Here is a 24,290-nt window from a genome sequence, read left to right as displayed (position 1 = left end):
TCAGCTGTAAAAAGTTTTCGAAGCTGTTTGAGACCAATCCAACGGCTCGAAACAGTTTCATTCAGATATTCACACACTTGGCGAATCAAGTGAGTGGGTGCCCGTCTTGTTGAAAAATGAAGTTGTCCTCCTTCAGTCCCGGGAACAACCGGTTTTATAACATAACAAGGTACTGCTAACCGTTACACGTACTTCCGTGAAAGAAGAATGGGCCGTAAACAGATGAGTAGGATATTGCACGAAATTTTGGTGTACATGTTGTGTGCATGTGGGTTCTGTAAGCCCTAAATTCGCACATTGTGTTCTTTTACTTTGCCACTAAGGTGAAAAAGCGCCTCATCAGTGAACACAATGCGTTGTGCGTATGTGTTATCATTGTCTACGTATGCATACATACTCCGCAGGCTACCTGCAGTGCGTGGCGGAGGGTACCCTGCACCGCTACTAATCATATCCTTTCCTATTCCACTCGCAAATAGAGCAAGGGAAAAACAACTGACTATACGCTTCCGTGTAAATGCTAATTTCACGTCTCCTATCTTCGTGGTCCTTAAACAAATTGTATGTTGGCGGCAGTATAACCGTTCTGCAGTCAGCTTCAAATGACAGTTCTCTAAATTTTCTCAGGAAAGTTTCGCGAAAAGAACATCGTCTTTCCTCCAAGGTTCAAAATGGTTCAAAAGGCTCCGAGCACTATGGGACTCAACATCTGAGGTCATCAGTCCCCTAGAACTTAGAACTACTTAAACCTAACCAACCTAAGGACATCACACACATCCATTACCGAGGCAGGATTCGAACCTGCGACCGTAGCGGTCAAGCGGTTCCAGACTGAAGCGCCTAGAACCGCTCGGCCACCCCAGCCGGCTTTCCTCCAAGGATTCCCATTTGATTTCCTGAAGCATCACTGTAACAGCTGTGTGTTGTTCGAACCTACTGGTAACAAATCAAGCAGCTCAAGAATAGGCCGCACTAATGTCTTATAAGCGCTCTGCTTTACAGATGAACAATACTTTCCCAACCTTCTCCCCATAAACCGTAATGACAATTCGCCCACCCTATCCTGACATGCTCGTTCCATTTCAGATCGCTTTGCAACGTTACGCCCAGTTATTTAAACGACGTGACTATGTCAAGCAGAACACTACTAATGCTATATCCGAAGATTATGGGTTTGATTTTCCCATGCATCGGCGTTGACTTACACTTTTCTATACTTAGAGTTAGGTGTCATTCGTCACACCAACTAAAAATGCTGTCTGAGTTATCTTGTATCCTGCTACAGTCACCCAATTCCGACACCTTATCGTATACCGCAGCACTATCACCAAATAGCCGCAGATTCCTGCCCAACCTATCCCCCAGATCATTCACGTACATAGAAAATAATAGCAGTCCTGTACTACAAAACTGTCAACAGCATTCTGAAGTACGTCAGAAAATGCCACACGTTTGAGCTTGTCGTCATGACGTTAAGGCTTTAACAGCTGCAACCTGTGCTTATTCATAACCAACCGACGTCTCGAAACACCCCATATTGTTGTTGTAGACAGCTGTAACTCCCCATTGGCACGACTAGTTGTTTCAGTTGGACTACGTTGAAGAGCGGTTTGATTTGGTGTGAGATTTTAGTCGGAAATGTGGGAAGGACTATTTCCTTCACATACACATCCTGTGTCTACAAACTGTCGATACTATCTGCTAATGTTCCATTCATCCCGAGGATCAGTTTGGTAACTCAACCTCAAATGCCTTTGCACTGTACTCGCGGAAAGCACGAAATTACATTTTGCTGCGGAGTAGCCGTTTCGCAGCACGTGACGGTATTCAAGTACACAGGAGACTACCGAAATCTACCGCCAACGAGTATAAGCTAACAATGTATTCATTCCACAAATACCTGAGCCGTCGCACAGTGACAAATTTGAGAACAAAATACATTTTAATACGTATATTGACGGTATATTAAGAGCGTATATCGTTCTTGAAACGCTCTGTATTTAAGAAATTTATTCGTATTTTCAGAACCTTTTGGGCATTAGCTGCATTTGGTATGAAAGTATTACCTACTGGTGACAAATGAAAATTTTCGAACCCGGATTTCCCGCTTTATATGAGGGGCGTTCAGTAAGTACTATAACACTACCTTTTTCTCGGAAAATTTCGGTTGAAAAAATTCTCAATTTTTATTGAAATGCTCCCACTTGAGACCGTACAGTTTCACGAGGTTCTGATGGGTGGTGACGCTATACTACTCTATTCTATCGCTTGCGCCTTTCTCCCGCATTCTCCGCGGGGTTGGCGTGGTTAAATCGAATTTGGCTTGTTAATATGAAGGGGTGGCCAGATACCCTTCCTGCCACCACCCCATACCCCCCCGGGACGGAATCAGAGTACCCCATTTGTCTGCGTCTAGTGTAAATTATGGAAAAGTGCGGATGTGTTGCAAATGTCTGTGAGTCGTGTAACTGAGGCGGGACGTGGGAAACAGTCTGGTATTCACCTAGAGCGATGTGGAAAACCGACTAAAAATCACATCCAGGCTGCCCGGCACACCGGCCCTCGTCGTTAATCTGGCGGGCGGATTCGATCTGGGGCCGGCGCGCTTACCCGAGTCCAGGAAGCAGCTCATTAGCGCTCTCGGCTAACCTGGGGGGTGTGGTGACACGGTACATGGCCCTCAAAATGGCGTCCGCAACGGAGGTGAGTTCCAACCAGAGAACTCTCATTGAGATTATTTTGATGGAAAGCCAGAGCATCGCAGGCATTCATATGCACTTGCAGAATGTCTACGGGAACCTGCCAGTTAACAAGAGCACGGTGAGTCGTTGGGTGAGGCGACTGTGATTATCGTAACGAGGTAGCGAAAATCTGTCCGATCTCCCACGTGCCGGCCGGCCGCACACAGGTATGACACCTGTAATATTGGAACGTGCGGACACTCTCATTCGAGATGACTGAAGGGTCACAACGAAACACACTGCTGCTCAACCGGACGTCTCAGTTGGCAGTGATGATATAGTCCACATGTCGTGGTACTCATAGGCGTGTGTCCCCTGGGTTCCCTGCCGCTTTACGTAAGACCGTAAAGAGTAACTAAGGACCATCTGCGTGGAACTGCTAGCGCTTTAAGAGTCTGATCGCGTCAGTTTTTTGTCGAATATCGTCACGTTCGATGAGATATGGATTCATCACTTCGAACCGGAGACAAAATGGCAATCCTTGGACTTGCGCCACGCCCCCTCTCCCACTAAGAAGAAGTTCAAAGCTGTAACCTCAGCCGGTAAAGTCATGCCCACGGTCTTCTGGGACTCTGAAGGGGTTATTCTGTTTGATGTGTTCCCACATGATGAAACGATCAGCTCTGAAGGGCACTGTGCTACCCGCAGGAAGTTGAAAAAACGACTTCCGCTTGTTCTCCGCCACAAAAATGCAAACGAACTTCTCCTTCTCGATGACAACGCGAGGCCGCACACAAGTCTGCGGACCGGAGTCGAGCTCATGAAACTTATTTGGCTTATTATTCCTCAACCACCCTACAGCTCGGATCTCACACATTCCGACTTCCATCTGTCTGCCTCAATGAAGAATGCACGTGGAAGCACGACGCGCATGATTGGGAAGCTACTGATGCAGCAAGGCGTTGGCTCCGGTGTCGACCAGTAGAGCGGTACCAAGCGGGCATACACGTCATCCCAGTAAGGTGGCGCAAGGAGCCAAACTGAACGGAGGTTATGTCGAAAAATAGGGTTTTCTAGCCAAAAGACCGGAGAATAATATAGTAATTTGGAATCGTGAATAAAACCAACCTGTTTTCAGTAACACATTATTGGACGCCCATCGTACACCTACATTCAAAACTACATGGATAATCTGCAAATCACATTTAAGTGCCTGGCAGAGGGTTCATCGAACCACCTTCACAATTCTCTACTATTCCAATCTCGTATAGCGCGCGGAAAGAACGAACACCTATATCTTTCCATACGAGCTCTGATTTTTCTTATTTTATCGCGATGATTGTTTCTCCCTATATAGTTCGGTGTCAACAAAATATTTTCGCATTCGGAGGAGACAGTTGGTGATTGGAATTTGGTGAGAAGATTCCGTCGCAACGAAAAAAGCCTTTCCTTTAATGATTTCCAGACCAAATCAAGTATCATTTCTATGACATTCTCTCCCATATTTCGCGATAATACAAAACGTGCTGCCTTTCTTTGAACTTTGTCGATGTACTCCGTCAGTCCTATCTGGTAAGGATCCCACACCGCGCAACAGTATTCTAAAAGAGGACGGACAAGCGTAGTGTAGGCAGTCTCCTTAGTAGGTCTGTTACATTTTCTAAGTGTCCTGCCAATAAATCGCAGCCTTCGGTTAGCCTTCCCCACAACATTTCTATGTGTTCCTTCCAATTTAAGTTGTTCGTAATTGTAATACCTAGGTATTTAGTTGAATTTACGGCTTTTATATTAGACTGATTTATCGTGTAACCGAAGTTTAACGAGTTTCTTTTAGCACTCATGTCGATGCCCTCACACTTTTCGTTATGTAGGGTCATCTGCCACTTTTCTCACCATTCAGATATTTTTTCTAAATCGTTTTTCAGTTTTTTTATCTTCTGATGACTTTATTAGTCGATAAACGACAGCGTCATCTGAAAACAACCTAAGACGGCTGCTCAGATTGTCTCCCAAATCGTTTATCTATATGAAAGGGCCTGTAACACTACCTTGGGGAACGCCAGAAATCACTTCTGTTTTACTCTATGACTCTCTGTCAATTACTACGAACTGTGACCTCTCTGACACGAAATCCCAAATCCAGTCACATAACTGAGACGATATTCCATAAGCACGCAATTTCACTACGAGCCACTTGGGTGGTACAGTGTCAAAAGCCGTCCGGAAATTCAGGAATACGGAATCGATCTGAAATCCGTTGTCAATAGCACTCATCACTTCATGTGAATAAAGAGCAAGTTGTGTTTCACAGAAACGATGTTTTCTAAACCCATGTTGACTGTGTGCCTATAGACCGTTCCTTCGAGGTAATTCATAATGTTCGAACACAGTATATGTTCTAAAATCCTGCTCCATATCGACGTTTACGATGTTGTTGTTGTTGTGGTCTTCAGTCCTGAGACTGATTTGATGCAGCTCTCCATGCTACTCTATCCTGTGCAAGCTCCTTCATCTCCCAGTACCTACTGCAAACTACTCCTTCTGAATCTGCTTAGTGTATTCATCTCTTGGTCTCCCTCTACGATTTTTACCCTCCACGCTGCCCCCCCAATACTAATTTGGTGATCCCTCGAGGTCTCAGAACATGTCCTACCAACCGATCTCTTCTTCTAGTCATGTTGTGCCACAAGCCCCTCTTCTCCCCAATTCTATTCAATATCTCCTCATTAGTTATGTGATCTACCCATCTAATCTTGAGCATTCTTCTGTAGCGCCACATTTCGAAAGCTTCTATTCTCTTCTTGTTTAAACTATTTATCGTCCATGTTTCACTTCCATACATGGCTACACTCCATACAAATACTTTCAGAAACGACTTCTTGACATTTAAATCTATACTCGATATTAACAAATTTTTCTTCTTCAGAAACGCTTTCCTTGCCATTGCCAGCCTACATTTTATATCCTCTCTACTTCGACCATCATCAGTTATTTTACTCCCTAAATAGCAAAACTCCTTTACTACTTTAAGTGTCTCATTTCCTAATCTAATTCCCTCAGCATCACCCGACTTAATTAGACTACATTCCATTATCCTTGTTTTGCTTTTGTTGATGTTTATCTTATACCCTCCTTTCAAGACACTGTCTATTCCGTTCAGCTGCTCTTCCAAGTCCTTTGCTGTCTCTGACAGAATTACAATGTCATCGGCGAACCTCAAAGTTTTTGTGGGCCTGTAATTTATTGGATTACTCCTACTACCTTTCTTGAATATTGGTGTGAACTGTGCAACTTTCCAGTCTTTGGGTACGTATCTTTCGTCGAGCGAACGGTTCTATATGATTGTTAAGTATGGAGCTAATCCATCAGCATACTCCTAAAGGAGCCTAATTGGAATACAGTCTGGACCAGAAGACTTGCTTTTATTAAGTGATTTAAGTTGTTTCACTACTCCGAGGATATTTACTTCTACGTTACTCATGTTGGCAGCTGTTCTCGATTCGAATTCTGGAATATTTACTTCCTCTTCTTTTGAGAAGGCATTTCGGAAGGCTGTGTTTAGTAGATCTGCTTTGGAAGCACTGTCTTCGATAGTATCTCCATTGTTACCGCGCAGAGAAGGCACTGATTGTTTCTTGCCGCTAACATAGTTCACATACGACCAGAATCTTTGGATTTTCTGCCAGGTTTGGAGACAAAGTTTCGTTGTGGAAACTGTTATAGGCGTCTCGCACTGAGCTCCGCGCTAAGTTTTGAGCTTCTGTAAAGGACCGCCAATCTTGGGGATTTTGTGTCTGTTTGGATTTGGCATGTTTGTTTCGTTGTTTCTGCAACAGTTCTCGGATCAGCTCCGTCGTTTGATAATGTATTTGGAATAAATCTCTCAATTGCTGCCGATACTATTGCTTTGAATTGAAGCCACATCCAGTACTTGTTTCCTGAAAGATGCAGTGAGCCAGTAACGGCGTGAAATGCTCAGCGTTTGACCACTTACGTGAAGGAGTCTTGTACAGTAAGGTTTGTCTGCCCTGCAGGTATCCGCGACCTTATGCGTCCTAGCCACGTGGTCGTTGTGCGCATGCGCCCCGGCCGGCGACGTGGGGGCGGCCGCCACGACCACAGAGGACGACGGGCTGTACAAAGCGCCACCGCCCGGCGAGGACGGGGCCTACCTCCCAGAACCCGAAGAACAGCAGGTACTCCGACACTGGCAGTAGCAGCCTAATACTGTTGGCCTCAGCTTTTAGTCTGCTCTGCTACAGTGGTCAAGATTATGGACCCCCTGCTTGAAAGTAGTTAAAACTGCGCAAAAGTTACTTAATTATAGAAAGTTTCAATTATTCTTGCTATTCAATTCAAATTCTGTACAATATTGGGTTTCTCATGTGTATTAAAAGTGCATATTAATGGTGTAATACAGGGTGGTGCACGAAATATGTTACCAATTGAAACTTCCTGGCAGATTAAAGCTGTGTGCCCGACCGAGACTCGAACTCGGGACCTTTGCCTTTCGCGGGCAAGTGCTCTACCAACTGAGCTACCGAAGCACGACTCACGCCCGGTACTCACAGCCTCACTTCTGGCAGAAGTGAGGCTGTGAGTACCGGGCGTGAGTCGTGCTTCGGTAGCTCAGATGGTAGAGCACTTGCCCGCGAAAGGCAGAGGTCCCGAGCTCGAGGTATGGTCCGGCACACAGTTTTAATCTGCCAGGAAGTTTCATATCAGCGCACACTCCGCTGCAGAGTGAAAATCTCATTATGTTACCAATTGTTTCTTTCACAATTTACGACGCACATTAGATATCCCGCTGGTATCTCTACAGCAGTACCAGCCAGGCCCCCACAACCGCAAGAGTGGTCGACTGTGAAGAGCGGACAAACTGAAAAGCTGCGCGGCGGCCATAACAGTGATAAACTGACGCGCGGAGTTCGGGTGTTTATACATCGCGTTTGGTTATAAAATGGCTTCCCTTGAGTTAGGTCGCCAACATAATGCCTCATTTAAATACGCTACTGCAATATACTTTTTTAATTTATGAACAAACAGCAACTAGTCACTGTTTATGAATTTATCTTACGTACTACATGGAATCTGCCGTAGCTAAAAGTTATATGCTGGACCCCTAGCATTTTTCGTAGGTCATTTACGATAGATGTACGCAAGCTGCATCAAAATACTCGAACATTTGCCCACTATGTTAATAGATATTTTCTGACTCTACCTTGCTTTAGATTTTATGACGAGAAGTGCGTTATATATGACATAGTGCTTTGGCAACTCACGACCAAATTATGAAGTTTCAACCTAACCTAGACCATGAAAACACTACCGATCAGCCAACTTTCTTCAGAATGATCAGAACATATAAAATGGTATTCTGTCGGTCGGAAATCTTGCCTCCTGACAGCGTGTAACCATTTTTGTAACAGCTGTGGTTTTGAGAAAGGAAACCTGCAAATAGATGCACAGGCATTATGCTAATACAGTGTTACAAAAACATTTATTAAGCAAGTGCACTGACATACAAAACAACTTAAAATATTCACATACCTGTGAAATGTAATATTCGTTCCTTTCTCGAATCTGTTTGTACAATTAATCGCTGCATAACTCTTCACCATTGTACTTCTTTTGATTGGAACGTACAGACAGTAGAACTACGAGTAAAAAAATACTGTATGTATGCCCCAACAAATATACAACGTAGAATCAGGGTCTTCATAAACAACAATACTACACAACACATCAGACTACAACCACTATAATGGCGTCCAGCCGAAGGTTCAAATTATCCTGCGACTGCAGCGCCATCAGTGAGTCTAGTTATTTTTTACAAGGTCTTTGGTACCAGCAGAGCCTGGAAAAACAAATCAGTTACAAAATGACTTGTAAGTCGCGATACTGCCGCTAGGAGACTAGTAAGCAGCAATGGCTGACAATGAAGACTGACTACACAGCAACGATCGGCAATTGTGTTACTTTTTCATGAAACGAAAAGCCTTGTTGTGACTCAGAGGCCTTTCCGACAACAGTTCAATAGATGATGGGTCCCTTGCAAGGAGACCATCCACAGGTTGTACAATAAATGTGTACAGGAAGGAACAGTATTGGAAGTGAAGCGACCTCAGCCTAAGCCCGTTTGTTCGCCGGAGAATATTGAAGCGGTACGAGTTGCTGTACAGAGAAGTCCCGGGAAATCGTGTAGAAAGGCAGCAGTGCAACTGGGAATATCCAGACGCTCCGTTCAATGCATTCTTGAAAGTGACCTCCGTATGTAACCATACACGATGACCTGTGCACAGAAGCTCACTGAAGAACACAAGCAGCAGAGACTACTGTTTGCTCAGTGCGGAGGATAGGGAAGAAACTCTCAACAACGTTTGGTTTTCAGACGAGGCGCATTTTCATTTAGACGGTGTGGTTAACAAACAAAATGTACGCTTTTGGGCCACTGAAAACCCACAAGTGCTTCATGAACGACAACATTTGCTTCGAGGATTACAGCGTGGTCACCAATTTCCAGTCACGGACTTATTGGACCCTTTTTCTTTGAAGAAACTGTGAACAGCGAGCGTTATTTGAGGATGCTTCGCAATAGCTTCATTCCACAGCTTCTTGCTACTGTCTTGCCCTTCAACACGCAGTGGTTCATGCAAGATGGAGCAAGGCCACATACTGCAAACACTGTGTTGAAGTTTTTACACGAGCATTTCGGCATGCGGATCATTTCACTAAGGTTTCCGGGTCGCTTCAGAGACGGACAAAATTGGCCCCCCAATAGTCCAGACCGGAATCCATGTGACTTTTTTCTTTGGGGGTACCTAAAGGAAAAAATTTTCCCGAAACGTCCACGTGATTTAATGGAGCTCAGAAGACTTATTCTTCAAGCTTGCAGTGAAATTACAGAAGACATGTGCTGTAGCGTAATCACTAACTTCAGTGTTCGTTTGAAGGAAGTTTGGAAACGAAATGGTGGATATATTGAGCATGTGTTGAGTTAGAACAAATCTCCACGGACGGTTCTTCAATGCAATATATGTTCTTTTCAGATTGTATTGACAATAAAGTTTATATTCAAAAACAAAATGGTAACACATTTCGTGTGCCACCCTCTAGGATCCACAGTTTATCCTTTATGCTCCTGATAAATAACAATTAATAAAATGACAACTATCTATGAAAACAGTAACTTCTTTTATTCAAAATTCAGTGAGAAAGTGTTTGTTAGTGAAATAAATTTAACTATCATTCTAAATAGAAAAGTATTTGGCTGAGAGAGACTTAACCTATGACAAGTTCATAATTTTGCAGTGAACTATATTTTTGTCAGATAGGAATATGTTTGAAAAGTAATATTGAACCTATGCCTATTTTAAGATTGTACTGTGAATATTGATAGTAATATTATTGAGACCATTCAGTTTGACCAAGCCTTAAAGTCAAAAGTATATGTCATTTTCTGTTACCATTATGCAAATAGCCATGTTCTCTTATAACTGTTAGCACTTTCTTTGACGTGAACATATCCAGGTGCCACGTTCATTGCACTCGTGTGTTGCAAAGTATAGGTTGTGTTTGTCTGTTAAAGTTACTCATATCCATTTTTTTGAACAAGAATGTTACTCATTCTTATGCCTAATTAGGCTGGCGACCGTTTTCTTTATCCTTTGAACAGTGTGGATAGGTAAAATATTCTTTGTTACTGTTTAACTATTTACGTAATTCTGACTTTCGCTTCCGATAAGCTACCTCCGTTAGGTATTTCACGGTCAACACAACTAAAATCCTTTCAGAGGATAGCACTGCTCTGCTTCTTTATACTATAATTGCTTGAATAAAAATAATTTCACAATACGAACTGGCTCCAGTTTTGAGGTTATGGTATAGCAGTAGCAGACGGTAGTGTTATAAGCTGAATAACTGCACCAGAACCATCCAGAAAATTCATTCGTTTGTATTTGATATTCGAAAACTGGAAGAAAACTCACCAGTGAACGTTTAAGTCTGACCCTTAAAAGAGCTCACTCGTCGTTCTGGAGCGCTATAGGTGCTGCAGAATGGAAGGAGTCGGTGGAAGGTAGTGGTAACATACGAGAGACCAGTTTTCAGTCATTGTGTTTTATATTTTTGGTTAAATCTGTATACGTTTCCTTTACAGTGGACTTATTTGTTACTTTTTCTGCAAATTGTTATACTCTTTTTTACATACGTAATCTGAGATATGGCTAAAAAAATTGCTAACATATTCTACAAAATTGATTACTTTTAACACTGTCCCTACTACCGTGCGTTAGCATCGCCTTCGTCAAATGGTACCTGGCGAAGTTTTGGGAGCAAATGTGTGTCTTTTGCTACCTCATATCACATACTAGGATCCTAGAGACGCTAAACATAAGATACAAGTAAAAATTCTTACAACAAAATTAACAAAGTAACGATGTCAAACTTTCTGTACTGACTGAGTACATACACCAAGTGGTTCCGACTTTTGAATTAGAAAATAGAAAGCTAGAAGACCAAAACTCGTCACATAAAAAAATTACAATTCAAAATGTGTGACTCACTCAAGAAGGGACTGTGGGAGTTTTTGTTAACTGTAGTCGTGATACTAATAAAACAATAACAATTTTGTACTTCAATTTTATTCAGTTTTTACTACAAGACTTTCAGAATGGCAATATTATTTAGGAGACACGTAACGACCAATATTTTGCTATGTATTTTTTTTATTTTATTTTACTTCTTTTTAATAGAATGTGGTCCAACATATTTTATTCCTAACTTGAAGTTTTAGAATTATTTTTTTTTTAATGAAAAACTTACTTAATGCTTGACCTTCACTGAAATTGTTACCTGCTTCCTTCTTCTCTTTCGGTGGATCGAGATTGTGATCCTTCCTAAAAATATATGGACATAATCGTTCGTAGAGAAAAATAGTGCGTCATCACTATGTGTAACGTTAGGGCCAAAACAATATTAACCCTCCAAAATGTTTTACTGATTCTCTTGCATTGTTAAGAGGTAAAACGAACCAGTGACTGCAACAACCTTCCAGGAGTTCATTGGTATCTATTACATTACCTTTATATAATCATAACATTAAAGAACTGCCCAAAATTGTAACAAATCCTTTTTCTATGCATTTCGGCGCTAGACTGGTGCCCATATAATGCTAAGCGACGCTGATGAATTCTGGTGCATAACCTGTCATCAGAAAGGGAATCACTGCTGTAATTAACATCCCCCCCCCCCCCCCCCCAAACATTCTCCTCTTTACTAGACTACAAGATTTCGATGTCACTGCCATATTAACACTGTGGCATGGCATTATTCTCATCTAAAGACAAGAAGATTTGTCAGATTCATAAGTTGGTAGCTTTTTTGATTTGCATGTTGGTATTCAGTTTGCTAAGGGCTTTTTTTATCAATTTTAATTTTTGTTTGTAGTTCACTGTTGCTATTTGGTTTACATATTGTTATTTTGTCGTCTGGAGATAGTGAGTGCAGCTGTGAACGATAGAAAGTTGAGTGTTAAGTGGAGAATTCGAAAATTTTCCGATATTCTCATCTGTTTGAGTTCAATAGCGGGGTGACAGCAGCAGGGGCAGCCAGAAACATTTGCGCCGTGTGTGGGATAATGCCACTGGACACGGTTTAAGGAGGACCATTTTGACATAAGTGACTCTTCACTTTGAGAAAGACCATCGGGGTTTGATGAAGACCATTTAAAAGCATTAATAGACAATGACCCACGTCAGTACTCGAGAACTGGCAAATGTGATGAACTGTGGTCATTTCACAATAGACATTTTCATGTTATGAGGAAGGTTCAAAAATCGGGTGTATGGGTATCGCATGCTCTAAACCAAAAATCGCAAAAATCAGCTGGTGGGCATATGTACATCTCTGCTTGTTCATCATAAATTGGATCGTGAACACCACCCATTATTCCCACACTTTTTCATTTATGAAAACGAGAAATGGTCTCTTTATGATAAAACAAGCAAAAGAAAGATGTGGTTGAGCCCAAAAGAAACAGTTACTCTCCGTTCAAAGACTTTTGTGCTTCCATAAAAGATAACGTTATGCATCTGGTGAAACAGCGACGGTGTGGTGTACTTCCTTGAGGTGTAACCATCACTGTTGACATTTATTGACGACAGCTGACCCCTGTTGCAGACGCAGTCCAAGAACAACGACCAGGAAGACAGCGTGAAGTGATGCTACTCCAAGATAACGTCCTCTCGCATGATGCTAGACTGACAAAAAACACTGTACAGGCACTGTTTTGCGAAGTCATTACGCAACCACCTTATTCACCTGACCTTGCACCCTCTTATTTTCACATTTTCTGCTCTCTGTCAAACAACCCTTTGCCTCAATACCACGTTATTTCTGCAGAGGCTGAATCTAATAGTTATCGCAGAGTTGGCAGGCTCTTTAAATAATGAATGAGAATATATTGTTGGTGACTGAAATCACAGTTGTGCGTATCGATAGTGTTTATAAACTTATGGTAAAACGCTGCTAATTATGCACCAACCCAATAAATATTGTAAACCAAAGCAAAGTACACTACTGGGCATTGAAATTGCTACATCAAGAAGAAATACAGATAAAAAACGAGTATTCATTGGACAAATATATTATACTGGAACTGATACCTGATTACATTTTCACGCAATTTGGGTGCATAGATCCTGAGAGATCAGTACCCAGAAAAACCACCTCTGGCCGTAATAACAACATTGATACGCCCGGGCACTGAGTCAAACAGAGCTTGGATGTCGTGTACAGGTAAACCTGCCCATGCAGCTTCATAATGATACCACAGTTCATCAAGAGTAGTGACCGGAGTATTGTGACGAGCCAGTTGCTCGGCTTCCATTGCCCAGACGTTTTCAGTTGGTGAGAGATATGGAGAATTTGCTGGCCAGGGCGGCAGTCGAACTTTTTCTGTATCCAGAAAGGCCCGTACATGACCTGCAACATGCGGTCGTGCATTATCCTGCTGAAATGTAGGGTTTCGCAGCGATCGAATGAAGGGTAGAACCACGGGTCGCAACAGATCCGAAATATAACGTCCACTGTTCAAAGTGTCGTCAATGCGAACAAGAGGTGACCGAGACATGTAACCAATGGCACCCTATACCATCACGCCTGGTGACACGCCAGTATGGTGATGACGAATACACGCTTCCAATGAGCGTTCACCGCGATGTCGCCAATCACGGATGTGACCATCATGTTTCTGTAAACAGAACCTGGATTCATCCGAAAAAATGACGTTGTGCCATTCGTGCACCCAGGTTCATCGTTGAGTACCCAATCGCAGGCGCTCCTGCCTCTGATGCTGCGTCAAGCGTAACCGCAGCCATGGTGTCCGAGCTGAAAGTCCATGCTGCTGCAAACGTCGTCGAACTGTTCGTGCAGATGGTTGTTGTCTTGCAAACGCCCCCAACCTGTTGACTCAGGGATCGAGACTTGGCTGCATGATCCGTTACAGCGGTGCGGATAAGATGCCTGTCATCTCGACTGCTAGTGATACGAGGCCGTTGGGATCCAGCACGGCGTCCCGTATTACACTCCTGAACACACCGATTCCATATTCTGCTAACAGTCATTGGATCTCGACGAACGCGAGCAGCAATGTCACAATGCGATTATCCGCAATCGCGATAGGCTACAATCCGACCTTTATCAAAGTCGGAAACGTGACGGTACGCATTTCTCCACCTTAGATGAGGCATCACAACAACGTTTCAGCAGGCAACGCCGGTCAACTGCGATTTGTCTATGAGAAATCGGTTGGAAACTTTCCTCATGTCAGCACGTTGTAGGAGTCGCCACCGACGCCAGCCTTTTGTGAATGCTCTGAAAAGCTAATCAAATGGTTCAAATGGCTCTGAGCACTATGGGACTCAACTGCTGAGGTCATTAGTCCCCTATAACTTAGAACTACTTGAACCTAACTAACCTAAGGACATCACAAACATCCATGCCCGAGGCAGGATTCGAACTTGCGACCGTAGCGGTCTTGCGGTTCCAGACTTCAGCGCCTTTAACCGCACGGCTACTTCGGCCGGCAAAAGCTAATCATTTGCATATGACAGCATCTCCTTCCTGTGGGTTAAATTTCGCGCCTTAGCACGTCATCTTCGTGGTGTAGTAATTTTAATGGCCAATAGTTTATACAAGCGTTTCCGTAAGAGCGGAAAAAATTTAACAGGACACGGAGGATGCTTGACTGAACAATTTGAGGTAGGGAGCCCGGGTTCGAAGAAGCCATCTTAAGAAGATAACAGGAATAAAATCGCGTTACTGTCTACTTTTGAATTTACATTAGTTACACTTAACCGCAAATACCATCATTGACACAATGAGCATACTATTTGTACTGTTTGTTACAAAATGTGCTGAACTGACGACCATCAGCCTCAGTGCAAGCATGACATCGGCGAACAAGATTTTGATACACCCTGACAAATATCCCAGGTGTGTTTCGAGTCACATCATAGCTTCTATTCGGGCATCTAATTCCATCTCCGTATTCACTGGGGTCCCATAGACAAGTGACTTTAGATATCCCCATTGGAAATAATCAGGCACATTCGGGCCATGGAACAGGACATCCCCTTCCAGTCCAGCGGCTAGGAAATACAGCACCGAGATGATTGCGGACATCCACACTGAATTGAGGCGGTCGCCGTCATGCTGCGTCCACATGAACAGTCAGGATTACGTTCTGTAACAACTCAGGTAGTACTCTCTGTGCGAACCCCAAGTACAGCTGGCCATTCACACGGGCAGGTAGAAGATATGGGTAAATGAGATTGTCGCCTACACTGCCGGCCCAGATATTACAACAAAACGCTGTGACTCTTCTACAGCGTGAAGGTTTTCCTCATCCCACACATGGCTGTCCCTGCTGTTCTAAATTCCATCGCGATAAAATGAGGCCTCGTCAGTAGACAGCACGATCTGGAGGAAATATGAACGATAAGTCCACTGTTGGAGCAGTCACTGACACATAAATGGCTCTGAGCACTATGGGACTCAACTGCTGAGGTCATCAGTCCCCTAGAACTTAGAACTACTAAAATCTAACTAACCTAAGGACATCACACACATCCATGCCCGAGGCAGGATTCGAACCTGCGACCGTAGCGGTCATGCGGTTCCAGACTGCAGCGCCTTTAACCGCACGGCCACTTCGGCCGGCCTCACTGGCACAATGAGATCTTTGGTGCAAAGTCAGTCACAAGAATAGCATGGACTTGTTGTGGGTGATACGGATGTAATTATTGTTCGTAGCGTACGCGCCGCACGCTAGTATATGCAGCGGTAATTTCACGTGCAGTATGACGATTACTCGTACTGGGGTCCGCTGCAACACGTTCCAGCACCTCCTCTTCAAAACCTGGTGTGCGAATGGTCCTCATGTTGCCAGGTCCCTCGCTTCTTCTTTTCAATCAATCAGTCTCCCGAATTCGTCGATGGAGAGAAATGAACACTCATCCTGACGTATGACGCCTGTTAGAAAATCGTTCCCTGTACAACCTCTCAGCAGCGAGAGTATTGCAACGTACTTCCCCATACAAAAGGTGCGTGTTTGTGAGTCCGCGAAACTGTACCGGTGCTGTTCCATCGTATTGTACTGTACGTCTATGAATCGCCCTAAGTAATGAATGTGTCTGTCGTTGACTCATAGCACGTTCTGCCATGAGACAATGTAAATACGATACAGCAGAGCCGCCTTACGGACAAATAAAGTAAACGAAACCTACATCATGACTTCTTAGTAATGAGGCTCGTTCTTCTCGTTTCCTTGCAGGAAACAAAGAATGTACTTGTACGAGGGTTGGAACTTTAATAGTGGCAACTATCTATTTACAGCTCGTACAAAACAGATACGTGTTTTAAAGTTTTACTGACCTTCAAAGTAGTCACCAGCATTGTGCATAACCCGTTGCCAGCGATGTGGAAGTCGTAGGATACTCTCAGCAGTGCCAGCTGTGTTGACAGTTCGAGTGGCGCGGCCTATTGCCCGACGAATTTGTAGCAGTTCTGAAGCGAATGCCGTCAAGTGTTTCCTTCAGTTTAGCGATCGAGTTGAGCTCACAAGGGCTTAAGTCATGGGAGTGCAATAGGTGATATAGCACTTAGCAGCCCCATCAGTCAAACAAATCAGTAACGACTTGCACTGCACGTGCTTGAGCAATGTCTTGCAAAATGATGTTCAGGTCCTGCAGAAAGTGTCATCACTTCTGTCTTTAGGCTGGTCGTACGTTGTGTCCCAAAAATGAACTGTCAACACAACTGGCACTGCTGAGAGTATCCTACGACTTCCACATCGCTGGCAACGGGTTATGCACAATGCTGGTGACTACTTTGAAGGTCAGTAAATCTTTGAAATACGTATCTATTTTGTACGAGCCGTAAATAGATAATTGCCACTGTTAATGTTCCAACCCTTGTAAATAAACAGCACATTCCTTGTAAACCAGTACGCATGTTAGTTGTAAATAAGCTGGAAAAAAGTAATGCAAGACAAAGAGGAGACAAATTTACTTCCACAGCTCCTTAAACTGGCTTTTCCGACCACCGTTCCCTACCCCAAATTGTTCAGTGAGAATTTTCTGCGTCCTGTTACCTTTTTACCCCCTCTTACGGAACACGCAGTGTAGACTACAAATGCTTCCTTGCACGTCAAATGGAACTTGTTGTCACCAACTTACAATACAGCTGAAGCTACTACAGACAGAATGATCAAATGAATTCTCACTATATCGAGGAACTGTGTTTTTTTCTGTCGCTCCTTTCAATTGGCCCTCTACCGCTGATGGAAGTCGCCGTAGAGTCGCCTATGTGTCAATCGCTTATAAGAAATCAACACAGAGAAATGTGTACACGTGGAGATGTGACACAATCGCAGAAACGAGTTGTGGTGTCTGGACGCACCTAGGACCGTACCGTGAACGAAGTGGCCTGATTTGCTTCTTTATCACCGTGGACTGTCATACGTGTCACAAGGAATGGTGAGCCACTCGCAACAATTTAACACGCTACAAGAGCACTGCTCGTGGAAATATCTTAACCAACAGCGGCAGAAGACGAGTGTCACGTCTTGTCAATAGCTGTCGCTTTCAAATCCGACACGAACTGCCGCTGCGCATCAGTGAATGCTAGTCCATCTCAAGCAGTTTCCGAGAGTGTACTGCGGAGGGAAATGCACACTATTGGGGAATAGCTTAACATTTGGAGTCGTTTACCGGACAAAGGGGCACGTAAAGCTTCATTAAACCAAACAACAAAGAAACTAGACAGCAGCATATTGTAGGCGAATTGTTTGGTCCTAACAGCTCCAATTTTGCCACTTTTCGAATGATTGCAAAACGTCAGTTGCCCCAACTGGCCAATAAAGCGTTTAAAGCACAGTGTGGGGAAGGGTAATTCAGCCGTGAGGTGGTTCTGTGATGTTTCAGGGTTATTTTGCTGTTTTTCCTACCAAGTCTTGGGCCAACCCATGCTCTTTACCATGAGCGTAATGCAGGATTATGAAAGGTATTTAATATCTGTCTCTGCAACTGCTAAAAATTACATATTTATACCACCATGACTGTTTCCACTTACTGAAAGAAAACATTGTCAGTGTTCTAGAATAATAATAATTTCATGTAGCTCAATGGCCGAGTGCAATCTTTCAAGAGAACGGCACATCAGCTATTTTCCGCATCCTACCCCATTTATCCACACAGTAAAAAGGTACCCACAGTTTAGGGTGGAATCCAAACCTCATTCCTAGCGAGTATTCCCATCGCTTATAGGTGAATGTAAACTAAAGGCAGACTGAAAATTTCCTTGGTGCAACTGGCATTCGACACCTCGACTTCTCGGTTTCCACGCACGCGCTTTACCAGTAGACCACCAGGTCTGACAATGGTCTGGAATGAAGCATATTTTCAGTTTTGGTTTGCCTTCGAGATATAATACATTTCGTTGCAAAAGCAGCCGACACTTTCAGATGTAATAGGATAATCAAGAAAAACAAAAGAAGTTAACATATTTCCTAACGAACTGTTTTAGATCTCGTAGAAAGCAAATCAGTATTCTAAACGTGTTTCATTTCATAGAAAAGGTGATATCTTACATCAACAAAACGAAACCCGTATGGTGATATACTTGTTTCTTAATGGCAGAAAACACGAATTTTACATACTTTTAACAATTGCACAGCAGCTACAAACACTATGACGACACAGATGGTTAATCAGAATGTTGATTGTCCGCAGCTCGTGGTCGTGCGGTAGCGTTCTCGCTTCCCGGCGGGGTCAGGTCTTTTCTCTGCCTCGTGATGACTGGGTGTTGTGTGATGTCCTTAGGTTAGTTAGGTTTACGTAGTTCTAAGTTCTAGGGGACTGATGACCATAGATGTTAAGTCCCATAGTGCTCAGAGCCATTTTTTCAGAATGTTCATTTCAATGTACCCAGTAACTAAATGTTGCAATTTTTTCTACATATTTGTGATAATTATGCTGAAGATACTACCGTCAAACAATACGACAGTCAAAAGCAGCAAACATTCATTCCTAGTTTGACTAACACTCATCGCATCGTCCATCGACTGGTTCACTGTATCAAGTAAACGAGCAAAAAATTTTAGACAACACAGTTGTATGGAGATAAAAGTGATTAATATACTTATAATCGAAACTTCCTGGCAGATTAAAACTTTGTGCCGGAGCTAGACTCGAACTCGGGACCTTTGCCTTTCGCGGGCAGGTGCTCTACCATTTTTTTTTTTTTATTTTTTTTTATTTTTTTTTTTTTTTTTATATGCTCGGTGCGGACGTCGTAAGACATCCGTTTTAAGTTCGTTTTTGCTCGGTTAACTCAGTTTCTTTATATTACAGAGGGCTGCTAACTCTCTAACCGAACACGCTGAGCTACCGTGCCGGCATACCATCTGAGCTACTCAAGCACGACTCACGCCCCGTCCTCACAGCTTTACTTCTACCAGTATCTCGTCTCCTACCTTCCAAACCTTACAGAAGCTCTCCTGCGAAACGTGCAGAACTAGCACTCCTGAAAGAAAGGATATGGCGGAGACATGGCCTAGCCACACCCTGAGGGATGTTTCCAGAATGAGATTTTCACTGTGCAGCGGAGTGTGCGCTGATATGAAACTTCCTGGCAGATAGCGTGCCGGACCGAGACTCGAACTCGGAGGCGAGATACTGGCAGAAGTGAAGCTGTGAGGACGGGGCGTGAGTCGTGCTTGGGTAGCTCAGTTGGTAGAGCATCTGCCCGCAAAAGGCAAAGGTCCAGAGTTTGAGTCTCGGTCCGGCACAATTTTAATCTGGCAGGAAGTTTCATATCAGCGCACACTCCGCTGCAGAGTGAAAATCTCATTCTGGATACTTATACCCAATTATTCAAAATGACAGTCACAATCGCATTATTTATTTTGCCACCAACCGGTTTCAACCCGCGATGGGCTCATCTTCAGGGAAATTTACACCATTTGGTCGCTCGCTGGTGTAAATTTCCCTGAAGATGAGCCCATCGCGGGTTGAAACTGGTTGGTGGCAAAATAAATATTGCGATTGTGACTGTCATTTTGAATAATTGAAAAAAAAAGCAAAAATCATGACCGACCATGTCGTCCTCCGACAACAGCGTCATCTGAATACAGTAAGGAGGGTCAGCACGCTTCTCCCAGTCGTTATTGGTTTTCTTGACTTAGAGAGGCTACTTACCAACCAAGCGGCTCCTCAATAGCTAATCTCACGAGACCGAATGCACCGCATTCCGGTTTTCCCAGGAAGGAGAAGTCTCTGGGAGTACCGGGATCGAACCAGTGTTCTCCGCTCAGCAACCAGACACGTGCAGTGGAGCTACAGAGGCGGGCTGGTCCAATATACCTCCCGATCCTAATGCCATAGACAAATGGGACTACTTGCAGCAGCAGGTGAAACATAGCAATCATCATCTTGGCAGCTTGGTAGCTGTGTGTGATCTAACAATCAATGGGTCGCATCAGCTGGATATGAAGTATATGAGGAATCTTGTGGAATCTTTCCCTCCTCGAATTTCGGCCATTGTCGAGCCTATGAGTGTAATACCTCCAGGGTGAATAATTTTTTGTACATTGTGAAATTTGTGGAGAAGATTAAAAAATTAAATCCTGTTTTTACATTAATAATTCTTAGTTTCCACGCTCAAATATGTTTCATCAGTTGTGTCGTAATCATTCTTTTGGGGATAGTGTGAAGGGAGCGACGGATTCTGATGCAACTCAGAGCAGCACTTTCTTTCAAGCTCATCGTTTATTTGTGGGATATACTCCATACTCTCAGTCTCCCTACAGTTTTTGATCTGTACAGTTTCTTTTCGTAAGATGGAGGTTATTCCCCGGTCTCTTAACAGATGCCCTACCATCTTCCTCCTAGTCACTGTTGCCGAGGTATTGCTTTCCTGACCGAATCTCCGGAGCACTTCTTCATTTTTCATCTTATTAGTCCTCTAAACTAGCGTTTTTGGTTTCTATCTCCGAATTAACATTGTGACCAGTACATATAATAACACTTAAAAAGAACAGAAATAACCTGTACATAAGAGCTAAATTGTGACTATTTTAAACCTCGTCATCTTCCTCCATTCCACCTTCGAAGTTAGAATTCTGATTCAAAGGTGCCTACAACCATCCTCTGTCACGGTACAAAAGCCTGGCGCCCTGTGACGTCAGCCTGGGGCTGGCTGACGCTTCAGACAGCAAGGTGTCGACTCAAGCGAAAAAAACGCCGTAGCTCAGATGGGTACGTTTATGAAGTCACAGTGGCACCAAATTTCACCAAAATTCTGCTCAGTGCCACATTGGACGAATCATATGATAGGAATGTCGCCACATGCCGTGTTACCCACATATTACCCCTTCTCTTGAAGCCTCTGCGATAGAGGTCATAACCACAATGCCCAGTGTTGGCAGTACTGACAAGAAAAGGTCTCAGGAGTTGGCATAAAGGGCATCAGTGAAACCACTATCTCCATTGGGTGTTCATTCACAAGCATTTCCTGTGCGACGTTCATGACAACTTCGACATTGCTGACACTCCCAGACGATGCAACCCTCCTCTAAGGACTTCGTGGGCCTGCAAAACTATTGCACATGGCATGACTCCTTTAGAATGTAGTGCGACCAAACTTTTCTCTGGCATAGAGGGTGAAACCACAGAAGACCATTCGGCGAAATTTGAACCCGATTCAAAGCAGTAAAACGTGTTTCCCTTCTTCAGCGCTCCTGTTTCGCTCTGTACTGTGGCATGATCACAGGTCGATGTCATGGGACAGGGGAGTGGGATCGGGGGGGGGGGGGGGGGGGAGAAGACATTGACACGTGCATAAATAAAACGCAAAACGATCCCACTAAGATTTTCCAATTGCGCAACGCCCTCAGTACCACCCACACATCTTTGTTGACCGCTTATAAAATGCACCTGTGCAGAGATAACCCGTGACCAACTCCTAAGCGCCTGGAGGAAATCAACCCCATCACACCCTTAAGCTGAATGGCGCTAAGCTGCTGCTCTGGCTTCTGCCTGTGGGGACGGAATGAAGACGTTTCAAAAAGTGATCCTTCAGTTCTTTTGTGCAGTGTGTGTCCTTCTCATTCACACTGACACAAGTAACAAATCAAAGGCAATTTAATCCATAGCAGCCACTATCCGTTCATGTTAGTCCAATACGAATCTCATTATAAGACAGTAATGTCGCTTATAAATTACGCTAGTATCCTTGCTGGCAATTGGTTTTCAGCTGTATAAGTTCCAATCTGATACCATGAATTAACTTCTGTTCAACACGAAACGCTCTCGAATACAACTGTTTAAATATTTTCGACTTTAACTTTACTTGTCCGTTCCCAGCGACCCTTTCGTCAGATTTTAGTCGGTCGGGAACAACTAGTGACTTTGCTCGCTAGTCACTGCAAGCATTGTCGCCGCGACTCCACAGATCCCCAGGCCTCCACAAAAAGGCGTGCAACAAAAAATATTTGACGGTACTGCTCACCGGCTAGCGCACGCTAAGTCAAAGAGTACAAGTGCAGAACACACGGTACTATGTGACGTCCCCTCTCCGCCGCGTGCTGCTGTTGTCGACGCCGTGGAGCTGTTACTGCTACAGCTCGGACGGTGGAGTCGTGACGCGATGCGCGATGATGGATGTCTCCGTCGGTTAACGAGAGGCAAGATCTGAAAAAGCTCTTAAGAAATCGTTCCTCGCGTAATGATTAAAGTCTGATTGCGAGTCCGCAATGTTTTCTTATTAATGCGAACTGCGCACTCTGTCTCTTATGGTTTGAAGTTGAATTATTACGTGCCCGGTTAACACTTTAGTGCAGTAATTGATGAATCTTCCCTCATGCGCATCGTCGACATCACCAAAAGCCAGGAAAAAGTTCAATTGCGGGTCGTATTGAACGTTGTTTGTTCGTTGCTAAGTAAAATTGTTCGCTCTATATGACGCGAGATCCACAGATACTCTTTAACAATGTCTTAATCATCTTGCGTCGTAATATTATGTATGTCTAAACCTTCCTTCTCACAACTAACAGTCCACGAATTTACTTCCAAGTTAAATAGTCACTGTTCATTAACTTTTGATGAGCAATTACCAAATATTCATAGAATGATGGAGGTGACACGTTGAATTTCCACTTTTGACGAACAATTTTATTGTTCCTTTTCGCTAAATACTTTATAACCATCACGCCACACGCACACACGGTTAATTAGCACTGGCAGTTCTGTTAGTTTCAAGTATCGTGACAATTACGACAGCTGTAACCCTCGGCGCAATTGTATCTTCTGCATGTATTCCTGTCAATGTCTCCTACTCTAGACTAAACGCTGTATTATAGTCTTTTGAAACTTTGTCCATTCCTTTCTATAAGTTCACTTATATGAATTTTGAGTCCAATATTGCCTACTTCCGTTAATAAAGTCCAACAACTCGGTATACACAGTCAGCATACTATCTCGGTTCAAGTCTCTAGTCTGAATATCAGTTCACAAAATCCGTGCGTCTACGTCACGCAACAACGACTCTTGAAATTAAATCAAACTCGTCGCACTCCATTCGGTCAACTATGGCAAGAGCTGCTCTCGTATCACTTGATAGCACGATAGCTAGCAAGCGACTTACTTTTTCCGTGAGTGAGTATTGTAGGCGCATTGAATTTCTTCGTTGCGTTTACAACTCTCTTCCACATAAAAGCTATCTCTGACCGACATTTCTTTGGACTTAACTTTCATGGTATTAATTTGCAATTATTACTTAGATGTTTGGACAATATCTAAAGATGAGCTTTCTTTCTTCTTCCCTTCTACCAAAACACACTCTGTAATTATTAATGCTGATATTTATCAAGACTTTCTGGTGTTATATCATCGGCAAAGTTGTCGTACCAGTCAGGATAACTTTCCCCTACTTAACATCATGATGGTCTTTCCTAATTGGGTTTTGGGGTTCATTAGGGTGTTACAACTATTACAACGAGACTGATGGTGATCAAATGGAGAGGTCGAGTAAAAAACAAATGACGCTCTG

General features: G+C 43.4%; 1 protein-coding gene across 2 annotated transcripts in view; it reads left to right on the top strand.

Moving 5' to 3' along the window:
• LOC124544605 (retinitis pigmentosa 1-like 1 protein) overlaps positions 1-24,290 on the top strand; it is an 89,468-nt gene that overhangs the window by 28,327 nt on the left and 36,851 nt on the right. For both annotated transcript variants that reach the window (XM_047123197.1, XM_047123196.1), the window contains exon 2: positions 6,716-6,877. In XM_047123197.1, the coding sequence (XP_046979153.1) occupies positions 6,716-6,877 (162 nt within the window). The remainder of the gene's footprint in view (positions 1-6,715; positions 6,878-24,290) is intronic.

Source organism: Schistocerca americana, chromosome 8 (genome assembly GCF_021461395.2).
Source record: "Schistocerca americana isolate TAMUIC-IGC-003095 chromosome 8, iqSchAmer2.1, whole genome shotgun sequence".
NCBI lineage: Eukaryota > Metazoa > Arthropoda > Insecta > Orthoptera > Acrididae > Schistocerca > Schistocerca americana.
The sequence above is the reverse complement of the archived record's forward strand: the minus strand, read 5'-3'. Positions and strand labels throughout refer to the sequence as shown.